The 14,049-nt window shown below is 42.9% G+C and overlaps 1 protein-coding gene across 1 annotated transcript; it reads left to right on the top strand.

Annotated features, from left to right (window-relative positions):
• Nucleotides 1-3,731: 3,731 nt before the first annotated feature.
• On the top strand, nucleotides 3,732-13,496 carry HSP90B1 (heat shock protein 90 beta family member 1). Its single transcript, XM_051784369.1, has 18 exons — nucleotides 3,732-4,089; nucleotides 4,523-4,622; nucleotides 5,217-5,358; nucleotides 5,449-5,565; nucleotides 5,952-6,283; nucleotides 7,054-7,165; nucleotides 7,827-7,943; nucleotides 8,520-8,636; nucleotides 9,327-9,464; nucleotides 9,554-9,631; nucleotides 9,721-9,786; nucleotides 10,047-10,316; nucleotides 10,549-10,794; nucleotides 11,065-11,201; nucleotides 11,603-11,681; nucleotides 11,775-11,930; nucleotides 12,459-12,557; nucleotides 13,237-13,496. Exons 1-18 carry the CDS (start codon nucleotides 3,747-3,749, stop codon nucleotides 13,264-13,266), a joined length of 2,679 nt encoding a protein of 892 aa, XP_051640329.1. The 5' UTR covers nucleotides 3,732-3,746; the 3' UTR covers nucleotides 13,267-13,496.
• Nucleotides 13,497-14,049: the final 553 nt, after the last annotated feature.

The raw sequence follows: 14,049 nt of genomic DNA, 5'->3' as shown, positions 1-14,049 counted from the left end.
CCTGATTTAAACTGATTTAACTACGGAGTATTTTGCTGGGCTAGAGAGTTAAATCAGCTCAGGAAAGAGTCTCACATACACCAAAACAGGACAGTGAAAGGAGGACTGGCTCTCTATTATGGATGGAGCCTGGGCAGAGTAGCTGGCTAATTTAGCTGTTAAAGTCAAATATCCACAGTCAGGTCTTATGAACTCCTCTCAGTTTATCTTTACAGTTATTTCTGTCAAGGTTATACTTCTTGCTGGTTGCAGCTTAGAGCTGGAATCACATGGCTTGCTTCAGTGAGCTGAATTCCACACAGACATGTGGATGACCTGATAAAGTTGCATTCAGAGGACTGGAGAGGGTCTTGCTCTTCTGTTTGCATGAAAGGAGACACTGCCTCTATTCTATTCATCTTATCACCACATGACCCTGAATTTTTAGTTAACAGAACAACAGAGTACTAAAATAGACTATTTCAATCATTATGCACACAATTATCAAAGTATATCTAACTGCTCTGTAATGTAGCTAAGTTGCTGAGGAACTATCACCACTTGACTGTTACACCTTTCTTTTTGTATTAAATCCTGAAAGGTGATACTCAGACTTCTTCTGAATGGCAGCTGTAGTCAGTGCAACTAAGATCTTAAAAACCCCCCTAAGTTTTTTAAGCAGAAATTAAGCTGAAATGAATAAATTTTCAGTGAAAACTCTACTCAGATTTGCTTATAACATTGACAATGGTATTTGATAGTATATGTATGGTTTTAAAATAGACTAAAGAAAGTATTTTTAGAAGTTTAATATTCAAAGAAGATATTTTCTTCAATTTACAACCTCCTTGTAAAGAGAACAAACTCTCTTTCTGAGAGCATAAGTACTCAGCTGCCTCATTCTTGCCTATCAGTTTGTCCTGGGTAATCCAACTGGGCATTCTTGAAAGTAAACAGTATAATTTACATAAAGCAATGAATGTCACTAAACTCATTACAGTTCTTACTAGTCTGGCCTCAATTCAACAGACAAACACAGATTTATCAGGTTTTGTATTTCCTTCAAAAGCAACATATAATATACTTTGTATAATCATAGGACCAAAGCAGCCAATTAAATTCAAATTCCACAAAACTTAATCTAAAATCTCTATTGGTTTAGCACAGTTGATAACAGAATTGGTTTGCATTCTTACTATTCCAGTTACCAAAGTTCAAAAAGATTGCCACAAAGCATTATATTTTCCTGCTGCCAGCAAAATGACTGCAAAACCAGAAATGCCATAAAAACCTGGTAATGCAAGGATTCTACAAGACAGGGATAATTACTCTGTGAATCCCTATGGCCCTCAAATTCACAGTCATAAAGCAACATATCTCACTCTGGGAATCATACAGGTACAATTAGAAAATCAAATCCTGAACTGCTTGTAAGTGAGTTTTAGAAAAAGGCAAACTTTCTCTGCTTAGACTTCTGAATAACGAATTGTATTTTCAAATAAGTAAAACTACTTTTTGGAAAATAATTCTCCTGGTTCACACAGGTCTCCAGAAAAACCTGACAGATAATTTTTCACTTGCAACCCCGACACCGACCTCTCATACTTAGTTTTCACAGTCATTCATATACATTTTGGGAGAGTAGCTTTCCTTTGTATTTCTCTGATAATTTGTGATCAGCAAAAAACAACTACTAAAACCACAAATCACAGAGAAGGGCTACATGATTATTTTTAAACAGGTCAAGATTGAGTTTTGGTTTAATGTCCTGGTTTTGGCAGAGGTAGAGTTAATGTTCTTAGCTGGTATGGGTTTGGATTTGTGCTAAAAACAAAGTTGATAACTCAGGGGTGTTTTCATAATTTCTGAGCAGAGCTTACACAAAGTCAAGGCCTTTTCTGCCCCTCACCCCACCATCCCTGAGGAGGCTGGAGGGGCACAAGAAGTTGGGAGGGGACACAGCCACAACAGCTGACCCCTACTGACCCAAGGAATGTTCCAGACCATATGGCGTTATGCTCATCACATAAAGCTGGGGGATCAAGGAACAGAGGGATGTTGGGAGTGATGGCATTTGTCTTCCCAAGTCACTGTTATGTGTGCTGGAGGCCTGCTTTCCTGGGGGTGGCTGAGCACCTGCCTGCCCATGGGAAGTGGTGAATGAATTCCTTGTTTTGCTTTGCTTTTATGCGTGGCTCTTCCTTTACCTACTACACTATCTCTGTTTCAGCCCAGGAGCTTTCTCACTGTTACTCTTCTGATTCTCCCCCTCACCCTGGGGGAGGAGTGAGGAGTGGCTGTGTGGGGCTTTGTTGCCAGCTGGGGTTGAACCGTGACACTTCATTAAGAAGAACCCAATGATAACCATTATTTACCACAATACAGAGGCTCCTTTCCAGTTCTATGTACTTTAATTACCAGCAGGACAAAAAGGTACATCACTGAGTTTTGAAGTAAAAAAAAAAACAAACAAACAACAACAACAACAACAACAAAAAACTACCCGGCCCATTGTAAAACTAAAGGTGCTAAACTTCATTTTGCCAAGACTTTTAGCTACTGATAGACCTAGTTCTGTGTTTGTGAAGTTGTAAACCCAGTGAGGATTTTTATTTTTTGTACTGAACATCACAGATCTGTATCTTTCCAACACATTCCTCTCCAAGTACAAAGTCCATTAAATCAGTGATTGTCACTTTGTTAGTGTTTTTTTCCCCAATCCAGTGTTGTACATGTGTAAACTGAAACGGGTGACTGGCACATGAGAGCCTGGGCAGATTTTTTAAGTATGGCAAGGTGGGTGGGTAGGGGGTCAGAAGTGGTTTCAAGCACTTCATTAACATAAGTTGTTAACACCGACGCACTGCAGGATTTGCACGCATTGTGGTTTTTTTTCACAAGCTGCAATCCCTGAAAGGGACACTGGAAAAGGATGGGAATGTCCCATCTCTTGAGCAGCGGTACCACAGATCCCAGCTGCTCATCACGCTGTCCCTCCCTGGCAGGGCCGGCACAGGGGAGCTGTCCCCGTGTCCCCGCACACCAGCGGGCCCCTGATGGATAAACAACAGCCCTGAGGGTGGGCTGAGGAGTGCCAACAAGCTCCCGGGAGGATGGTCGCCCTGGTGAGTGCTGGGAATCAGGGAGACCTGCCAAGCACCCACCTTGCTTTATCCTGCACCAGCACCGAGCGTCCCCACGGACGAGGCTGCGGGGAGGCTCGGCTGAAGCCAGCCAGTCTCTGTCATGGCCGTGTGAGGGCACTGGACACGCGGCAGGGGAGCGGAGAGCCAAGGCCAAGGGCACAGGGACACTTGTGCCGGGGGACCCCGAGCACGGGAGAGAGGGAGGGTCCTGTCATAGCGTTCCCGCAAGGGGGCGCCGCGAGCCTCCGACGGCGCGAACTACAGCTCCCGGCATGCAACGCGGAGGAAAGGCGCATGCGCATACTCGAGGCTACCGGCGGAACCCGCCAGCGCCGCCCCTCCGCTGTCGGCCCCGCTAGTTACGGCCGTAACCATGACCCTTCGCTCCTCTTTCGCACCCGGGGGTGCCGCCGCGACCGGAAGTTCCCGTTGCCTTAGCACCCGTCTCCCCGGCGAACGTCTCGCGTGTCCCCGGAAGCGGTTCCCTGTGGACACGGCGCCCGTCGCTCTCGGCTGCCGCGCCCCACGTGGCCCCGCCGCTCGGCGCAGCGGCCCATTCATTGCGGCCCGGGCCACGCCCCCCCACGCGCGCCATTGGCCCAGCGCCGCCCCGCCCGGCCAATGGGCGCCGGCCACGCTCCGACCGCAGGAAACCGCACATGGAAAGCCACGATTGGCGGCGGCGACCGCAGGCCCCGCCTTTCCAGCCTCCCCATTGGCTGCGTATTTGGCGTGGTGCGCAGCCATTGGTGGGCGCAGCGCGGCGCCCCCCGCCCGGGGGTTGATAAGGCGAAGGGGGAGGGCCGCGGCCGCTCCAGCGCCATCGGCGGCGGCAGCAGCGCGGGTCGGGCTCGGAGCGGTGCCGGGAGCTCTTCGCTCGTCACCGCGGCCTCTTCGCTTGTCCCCGCGGCCGCCATGAGGTCCGTGTGGGGGCTCGCTCTGGCGTGCGCGCTGCTCCTGGCCGGTGAGTGCCCGCGGGCTTCTAGAAGGTTCTGACGGGTTGGAGGGGGGGCGGGTGTCGGGGTCCCGGCCAGCAGGGCCCCTTTCCCCCGCTCGCTGGGGTGAGGGGGACGGAGGCCGCTCGGGGAAGGGGAGCCCCCGCGCTCTGCCCTGCGGGGACGGGAAGCGGTGCCGAGCCCGTGCCCGGGCCGGGCTGTCCCCAGGGCTGGGGCGGCGGGGGGAGGGGGCCGGGGCGGCTCATGCGCCGTCACGGGCGGGGGCGGAGGGGAGGGAGCGAGGGGGCGGCCCCTGCCCACCTCCCGTGTCTCCAGCTGCGCTCAACTTTCCGGGGGAGGGAGTGGTGGAACGACGGAGCTGAGCCGAACGCCGTGGGGAGGGTTAAGCGGGGAAGTTGGACGGTGCGGGGGCTTAGAGCATCGGTTTCCTTGTTTTCCCAGTGTCGGTCAGAGCCGAGGAGGTGGATGTAGATGGGACCGTGGAAGATGACTTGGGCAAAAGCAGAGAAGGGTCTCGAACTGATGATGAAGTTGTGCAGAGGTTGGTACGCGGGACACTCGTGCTCAGTAATGCCTGAGGCCTCAGAAATGGGGAGGGACTGCTGTTCAAAAGAGAGATCTGGTCAGCTGGGGGAAAGAAAATACTTCTGGAAAAGACCATGAAGTGACCCTGAGGACTTAGGCTCAGGAAAGTTCAACTTGGTTTTGTCCAATATCGATAAGCTATATAAAAACCAGTATGTTCATGGAGTTTAGTCTTGCATGTCGTAAATGGCATCGGTGTAGCACCTACTAATGAAATAGCTCTGTGCCCATGAACTGCCTCATCTGTGAGGTGCACTGCATGCTGAGGATTGCAGTGGCTTTAACGTATCTGAATTATTCCCTGGACTTCTTTTTATGAAAATGTCTCACTTGCAGTCATGAATTTTCACTCCAGTTCTAGGTTAAGGTTGTGCAGTTGAGGGTAGCTGCTCTTGCACTTAGGTCATTTCATCGTGTAATTTTGGGCTACATCGGTGGCAAAGGGTCTTCATGTTGTTTGAACTAGGCTGTTACTGCTGTTGCTTGATGATAAAATTAGTGATGCTGTTTGTGGATGAGACTACTTGACAGGTTTTCGTTGTCCTAACAGAGAGGAAGAAGCTATCCAATTAGACGGCCTAAATGCATCCCAGATCAAAGAAATCAGAGAAAAATCTGAGAAGTTTGCATTTCAAGCAGAAGTGAACAGAATGATGAAGCTAATTATCAATTCTTTATATAAAAATAAAGAGGTTAGTGCCTTTATCGGTAGATCACATTAGAACATGGAGGAGAGTGTGTGTGTCTCTTCTGGAATTCCTGACTACTGGTTTCTATTTCAGATTTTCCTGAGGGAGCTTATTTCAAATGCTTCGGATGCCTTAGATAAGATACGGTTGATATCATTAACTGATGAAAATGCTCTGGCTGGTAATGAGGAACTTACAGTCAAAATCAAGGTAAGATGCATTAGATACAAACATCTCTTTCAGAGGAGTGATGGGAGGAATATAAAAAGATGGTCCATCATTAAATCTAAATTTTTTGGTTTCATACTGATGCAAATACAGACTAGGACCACATCAAGACCCTTGCAATTAGATTTATCAAAGACTACTCTTGTTTTAATGGTGAAAATATATTTCTGATTTTATAAACACTAACTGAAGTATTGGAATATTTGGAAGGGAGGATCTTCCTCATTTCTGTAGTTACTGCAAATTCCTTTTATTGTAGCCAGGCATATTTGAATGGGTAATACAGTTAGCCATTTTTAGGGGGCACTGTGTTATGTATTAAGATTCAAAGTGAAGTCAAACTGCGTTTTTCTTTATTTTTTTTTCAGTGTGATAAAGAGAAGAACATGCTTCATGTTACAGATACGGGTATTGGCATGACAAAGGAGGAATTAGTTAAAAACCTGGGTACCATTGCAAAGTCTGGTACAAGTGAATTCTTAAACAAGATGACTGAAATGCAGGATGATAGCCAGTCAACATCTGAGTTAATTGGCCAGTTTGGTGTTGGCTTTTATTCTGCTTTCTTAGTAGCAGACAGAGTTATTGTCACATCAAAACACAACAATGACACTCAACATATTTGGGAGTCAGATTCAAATGAATTCTCTGTGATTGATGACCCCAGAGGGAACACTTTGGGACGTGGCACAACCATAACGTAAGTATTAAGTTTCTTTGGATTTAAAATAAGTTGTGTGATACAGTTTTCTTATTAAAATGTGTGAGTGACTTCAGTGTTGTGACTCATAGTATTTGATTCTTGTAATACAGCTTTATTGAGTTTAATAGAAACATGCAGATTGTAAACTGCATCCAACATAAGAAAACCATGAGCATCCTAAGAACTGTCAGCAAGTAATTCCGGACAGTTCAGCTGCATGCAGGCTCATTCAGTTCCTCAGCACAACTGGCAAAACCTACACAGTGGCTGTAGAGCTTTGTCTTGGAAACTGGCTGCTATTTATGCACCAGTGAGACTGGCCTGATGCAAATTTCAAATTACGGGTAGATTGACAGTCCTGTTTTCATTGCTTTCATGAGCAGATAAATTTACTTGGTCTAGGTTTAGAGGCTGTTTTCCTGGAGAAGGCACTTAGCATGAAAAAGTTGATCTTGGTGCTCCGTTTTCAAGCAAAGCCTGTGAAAGCGCATCAAGATCCTGATGAGTACCAATATGATTTAAGGTTTTCCTATAGACTTTTGGATACTGTGTTCTGCCTCAAGTGATGAAAACAATAGCCCTTTGTCATTGGAGTAGTTCAGAAGGGATTGTATTTTTTAAGGGATTCTTTGAGCTGAACTTATTAAAACTGACTTGCATAAATCTGAATTGCTATAGCTGCAACAGGAAAATGCATCTTCTCCTATAAAACTACGTCAAAATACTTGTCTGGCACTTAAACTGAAGGATTTTTTTATTTTCTTTAGCCTTGTCTTGAAGGAGGAAGCATCTGATTACCTTGAGCTGGATACTGTGAAAAATCTTGTAAAGAAATACTCACAGTTCATAAACTTCCCCATCTATGTGTGGAGCAGCAAGGTAAGGGAGCATTTAACTGAGCCTTGCACAGTATGAGCTTGGGTTGTCACAGCTGTCTGGCCAGATCTTTCAGGAAGGGTGAGGACATGTCAGAGAGCTGCTACTTGCCTAATTGCCAAAATTCTTCTGTTCCTGACTCTTCTGGCTAGTATTTTACTACTTAGTTTCTCTCCAAAAATTGGTCTGTTGCTAAAATCACAAACTTTAAAGGAACTTGGCTTTATTCTGACTCAAAGAACTTTATCAAAGGAAAAAGACTACTGATTACTAGGAAGGATTGTTCTTCCACTGGCTTTGTTTGGTAGATGGAAGCTTTAAGTTTTCAAATGGGGTCATGGTAGGTGTCCTCCTAAAAATAGGGCATTGTCTTAAATGTTAGGCCTGTTCTGATGTTTTCTTGCTGTAACACCAGTTTAAAATCCACCAAGTTTCTGATTAGCTTTATGAAAAACTTAAATTTGAGGATGGTCATCTTCCAGTTAGTTGAAGGAAAGTGTGTATTCATGAAAATTTAACAAAACAGTGTAGAGAAAAGTTTGCAATAGACAAATAGCACAAATCAAACTAGTGCTGTGAGAGATTAAGCTGTTTGAGAGAATACTAGAACATCCCTGGTAGGAAGTCAAGGTGTTCAAATCCCCACTTTCAGTTGTCTCTTTAGACAGAGACTGTTGAAGAACCCATTGAAGAGGAGGAAGCAAAGGAGAAAGAAGAAACAGATGATGATGAAGCTGCAGTTGAAGAAGAGGAGGAAGAAAAGAAACCAAAAACTAAGAAGGTAAGCTTTGTTAAACTTGGGGTTCTGGAACTCAGCTGGTTCACTGATTTTGCAGAGGTGCATTTCAGTAGTGTGCACTTTCAAGGACCAATCCCTTTTAAGTGGAGATGTCTTGGCAGGATAGTGGATTGTAAATGAAGCAGACTTGGTTGAGGTCAGGCAGATGACTGACAAGAGCCTTGTGGGGCAGTGGTCACAGAGCTAATTATAAGTATTTCAGTGAACTGCTTGAAATGGTAGCAGGCTTCAGTAAGCTGACACTGACTAGTTTAAGTATACTCTGCTGGGAAGCTTTTTCCAGAGCGGCAGTAGAACAGAAATACTGGTACTCAGTGAATGTGTTAAATGTACATAGAACAACACAATACAGTGTCGACTAAACATTTGTTCCCACATGTTGCACTAATGCATATACTTGATTGAGAATGTCCAGGCCATTGCACAATTTTGTAAATTAGCATATTTGGTGGTTTTTACATGCTACTTTACGTGTTGGCTTCAGTGGAGTGTCTTTAATTGACCTAAGCTGAAGTAAAGAATGAGTCTCTTCATACTGTGTGGTGTTTACTTACCCAGGTTGAAAAGACTGTCTGGGATTGGGAGCTAATGAATGACATAAAACCAATCTGGCAGAGACCATCTAAAGAAGTTGAAGAAGATGAATACAAAGCTTTTTACAAAACCTTTTCCAAGGTAAGCTCTGAGCCTCAAGATGATTCCAAAGCAAATGGTTTACTCTGGTATCTCTTGCTTTGTAAATAAAACTGAGCGCTTATAGGATGGGCTGTTTCTGAAGAATTAATTAGTTGCTGTCAGGACATGGAATTGCAGAGCCTGGAAGGTATAACATCTCAGTCTGGAGTTAATCTTTTTTCCAGAGAAAATATATTGACACCCAAGTGTTGAGTGTCCTAGGTTTGGGAAGTAATATGGTCCATCTTATGTGAAGCTTGCTGGTGTGTCTAAATGTTAACAGGAAAACTTATATTTAGTCTGAATGGTGGTGCTTGTTGCACATGGTGGAAGAAAAAGGGAGCTACAGCTTTCTAGAAATGTCTTTGTGTCAGTACAGCATAATGTGTTTACTTGGGAGTCTCTTAACTGTGCTATGATGATATTATATTGGTTATTGTGCTGTTGGCTATCTTGTGATTGGCTTGTTGAAAAATAACAAAACTTAGTAGGTCCTTAGGAAGGTTATTTTTGTGAGTAACTAGGCTCTTGTAATTTTAACTCCTGTCTCCATGATAGATTCTAACAAAGCACGGTTAGGTAGATTAGCTGCAAAATAATGGCATTTATTTGGCAAACGAAGGTTATTACTGGAAATATATTAACTCTGATATTTTCCCCATGTCATTGAAAAGCATTTTCTCTCCACAGGAACATGATGACCCGATGGCATACATCCACTTCACTGCTGAAGGGGAAGTAACTTTCAAATCCATCTTGTTTGTACCTAATTCTGCTCCACGTGGACTGTTTGATGAATATGGATCCAAAAAAAGTGATTTCATTAAGGTAGGACAAGCAAGTGTGTGGACATGGTTTCATGTAAAAAATAAGTCACTAAATAAGTAACCTGGCTGCTGTTTTCTCTTTTAATTCAGCTGTACGTTCGAAGAGTCTTCATCACTGATGACTTCCATGACATGATGCCCAAATATCTTAACTTTGTTAAGGGTGTTGTAAGTATTAAATGTCCTACTATCATTTGATTATTTTTTTTGATCTTTAAATGCTGTCAGGTGTACTTAAAATTTGCTTCCCCAATTAGGTGGATTCTGATGATCTTCCTTTGAATGTATCCCGTGAAACACTTCAGCAGCATAAATTGTTAAAGGTAAGCTAATTGATCTTAATTTCTTTCATTGTAAGCACATGATCGTAGCAAGCCTTAGGAGAATAACAGCTTGTTTCTTTTTGTTACATAAGGACTGTGAAATTAAACTACAGGAAACTCACACACTGCTGTTCTCAAAATACCTGTGTCTACTTTAGATCAGAGACACTAAGTGTTTGGAATCCGTTCTTTTTAGTGGGGTTGAATTGAGGGCTCTTCAAATGCTTATTGTTGTAACTCAATAATGCTGCTTTTTTTAGGTGATCAGAAAGAAACTTGTTCGCAAAACTCTTGATATGATCAAGAAAATTGCAGAGGAAAAATACAATGACACATTCTGGAAAGAGTTTGGTACTAATGTAAAGCTTGGTGTTATTGAGGATCACTCCAATCGTACACGACTGGCTAAACTTCTTCGCTTCCAGTCCTCTCATCATGAGAGCAACCTCACAAGCCTTGATCAGTATGTGGAAAGAATGAAAGAGAAACAAGATAAAATCTACTTCATGGCAGGGGCCAGCAGAAAGGAGGTATGTGAGAGTGAAAGAAAGAAGAAAGGGGTAAAAAATGTTACAGTTTCTAGTTTTAGTACTATGAACATTGTGAATTATGTGTTTGCTGTAAATGTGGAGCCTCCATGCTTATGCTGCTACTGCAGTTCAGTTTTTCTTGTACCAACGTTTGTCAAATAGTTGTACAGGTTTCAGTAGCTGCTGATACAAATGCAATTAAACTGGAATCTTATATGTTTTGTCCTCTTAGGCTGAGTCCTCACCATTTGTTGAACGTCTGCTGAAAAAGGGCTATGAAGTGATCTATCTGACTGAACCTGTAGATGAGTACTGTATTCAGGCTTTGCCAGAGTTTGATGGCAAGAGGTTTCAGAATGTAGCAAAAGAAGGAGTTAAGTTTGAAGAAAGTGAAAAGTCTAAGGAGAGTCGGGAAGCCTTGGAAAAGGAATTCGAACCACTTCTAAACTGGATGAAAGACAAAGCTCTAAAAGACAAGGTAAACTATTCTGTTACATGCAGTGATTATTTTTAAATGCTACTGTACTTGCTACAATGCTCTTGCAGATTATTTGAGCACTTGACAGTAGCTTCTCTGTCCCTATGGATAAACATGCTTAATACCTTTATTTCAGAAAGATACTGAGTTAGAATATGATCTTAGATGTTTCTCACAAAATATTGAAGTGACCGAAATTTCAGAGTTATTTACTGTATTCGCTGTATAAGCTATTATCTCTGAAAATTAAGGCACTTATTTTCCCTACAGATTGAAAAAGCTGTGCTATCTCAGCGTTTAACCCAGTCTCCATGTGCTCTTGTGGCTAGTCAGTATGGATGGTCTGGTAACATGGAAAGAATCATGAAGGCTCAAGCTTACCAAACTGGGAAGGATATATCCACAAAGTAAGCTTTCAGTTATGTAGTAGCAGACATGAAATGCAGTTGATGGCCTCCCTTGCTTACTGTGCCCATACCAAGTTTCCATCTGGTTCAGATGATCCTTGGTGTTTTTAAGGTCACTTATAACCAAGGTAGTCTCCATTATAGCCTTACATTTTTTAATTCAAAGCTCAGTATGTAAACCTGCCTGGTGAGCAAGACTCATCAGTGACATTTGCTATCTGTCATTTGTTGACAAGAGAAGATGAATTTAGTAGCTTGAATGTTTTTAGAATTAAGCTAGTATTAAAGTGGGATGGGGGGAATATACTTGTTGCTGTGACTGTCACCAGTGTTCATGGGTTTAAAGATGTAGGTGGGTCCTGTACTTTAAAACTTAGTGATGTGACTTCTCTTTTTCTCAGTTACTATGCTAGCCAAAAGAAGACATTTGAAATTAACCCCAGGCATCCACTGATCAAGGACATGCTCAGGCGAGTCAAGGTAAATAAATAACAGTAGTGAAACATTGACTACTTAGCTGCACGCAGCCTAATTAACAGGTCTGTTTTGGTTTTTCATATTCTTCCACATTAGGAAAATGAAGATGACAAAACCGTTTCAGATCTTGCAGTGGTATTGTTTGAAACTGCAACTTTGAGATCAGGATATATGTTGCCAGACACTAAGGAATATGGAGACCGAATAGAAAGAATGCTTCGTTTGAGTTTAAATATTGACCTGGATGCAAAGGTTAGTTTGTCTTCAACTTGGGGCTGATAATGGACTTTACTGTTGCTACATCTAAAAAGTGCAGCTCCTTGATTCACATGCATTCAGCTTCCTGCCACATAAGTGGGCCACCAGAAGCCCAGCCATGAATCTGGACTTCCTACTCATGTTTTCCCTTCCCCACCTCTTCTTTCTAGTTGCTTGAGATTCTGCTGCCTCATTACGCTTCTCAAGTGTTGTCCTGTCCCTAGCTAGGTGGTGGTTCTACAGGAGTAAATTAGGGATCAGAGGCATGTGTGCCTATCTCTTTAATGGAGAAATTTCTAAGTGGATGTAAGTAATATGGGTTCTCATAATGCTATGCAAGAACTTATCCTGGGTATTTTGCTGGAGAAGGCATGACAGTGGGTCAGTGCTAAACAGAACTTGCCTTCTCCTTCAGGTAGCTTGGGGCAAACATTAGGATATTTCCATAGCCTGTATTTAGCTAGTCCACAACTAGCAAACATCCTAAACAAGTAAAGCAAATTGCTTGTGACTGTCATACAGGTGGAAGAGGAACCTGAAGAGCCTGAAGATGCAGCTGAGGACGCAGAGCAAGATGAAGAGGAAGTGGATGCCGATGCTGAAGACAGTGAAACACAGAAGGTAGGGGTTTGTTTGACACTTTCTTGCCAATATTTATGTGCAGTTTTGTCTGTGGTGCTTCCTGGAAATAAATTTGTTCACTTTGTTTTTGTCTGTAAGCTGTGGAAATATCACAGATAATCCAAAGCTTTTATCTCTTAAGCTTAATTTAGCTCCACCTTATCCAAGTGTCATCTTCTTACAATACAGTTTGATATGGAATTTGTGCTACCTTTCCCCCCCCTCCAAGAAAAGCCTAGAAAACCTCACACTAAAATCTAGTGTCATGAACAAAGATCAGCAAGAATGTAGTTTTTCAAGTGCTTTTACAATACAGACTTGTAGCAAGACTACAGACAGCAGCATTGCTTCTAAACAGTTCAACTATCATGTGAAGTCAGCCTTCACTTAGTTAATGGCTGCAGTTTTAATGATGTCTTGATGGATATGCTAAACCCTTCCCATACCTTAGTTTCTTGGGAAAAGACCTGCAAGATGACCTCTTGAGACTAGTGCAAATCTATAGCTTACAGAGATGTAATTTCCTACAGGAGAATGCTTATTGTACTATAGCTACTTAACTTTGATGCAGTATAACCTGTGATTACAGTAATACAAAGTTTCTGTTCTCTGGAACAGCTCTTGTAACCTTTTTCCACTTTCAGAAAGCAATATCCTGATTCTTTCTTTGTCTTGACAGGAATCCACAGATGTGAAAGATGAACTGTAAACTACACTCAACTACTGTCCTGCATTGGGGGGTTAAGAGGGAATGTGAATTAGATTGTTTTGGTTTTTTCCACTGTAAAATGTTGAGGGATGGTATGGGGTTTAAGGGTAAAGGAGGGTTTTTTTAAGTTCACTTTTCTAAAAACATTCCTCATGAATGTAAATTTGTATTATTTAACTGACTTGGTGTAAAATCTTGTCATGTACAAAATAAAATGTTCCCAAACACCACTAACTTTAAATTTATACATGCAAAGCTCACCTTGTGGGCTGGCACAAAGAAATAAAGGGATGGATGGTCCTTTGCACAACTGGGCAGTTGGCAATCCTCGTGCCTTTCCACGCTGGCACAGCCACACCAACTAGTGTAGCATAGGGCTATGGTTGGGTTTTGTGTTTACAAGCCTGCTGTGCTGCTTTGCCAAAAGACACCTGGTATCTGAGAGCTGTGTTGAACTTGCTAGTTGAAGAAAGTATTCACGTTATGTATCTACTGCCATCTTAAAGTTGAGACAAGGCATTTAAAAATGGCATTAGAACTTGGGCTGGGCAGTTGTAGCTTTACAGCTGAGATGGGGGGAATTCCTTTCACTAAGTATGTGGACAACCCTCATCAGAGGTGGCTTTACTGCCTGTGAGCTGCTACCATCCTCTGTGGTACTTGGAAACCCTGCCTTTGTACAGCAGTTTGCTACAGGCTTTTTTTAAAGGTGTGGAAGTTCTTTTCTCATGGTTACTCCTTAATGCTGTTATTCCTAAACTTTATCACTATTGTTCTGTGTCT

Source organism: Manacus candei, unplaced genomic scaffold, assembly GCF_025592945.1.
Source record: "Manacus candei isolate 608988 ecotype Guabito, Panama unplaced genomic scaffold, ASM2559294v1 h1tg000018l, whole genome shotgun sequence".
NCBI classification, from domain to species: Eukaryota; Metazoa; Chordata; class Aves; order Passeriformes; family Pipridae; genus Manacus; species Manacus candei.
Note: the sequence above shows the minus strand (reverse complement) of the source record. Positions and strands in the feature narration are given on the sequence as shown.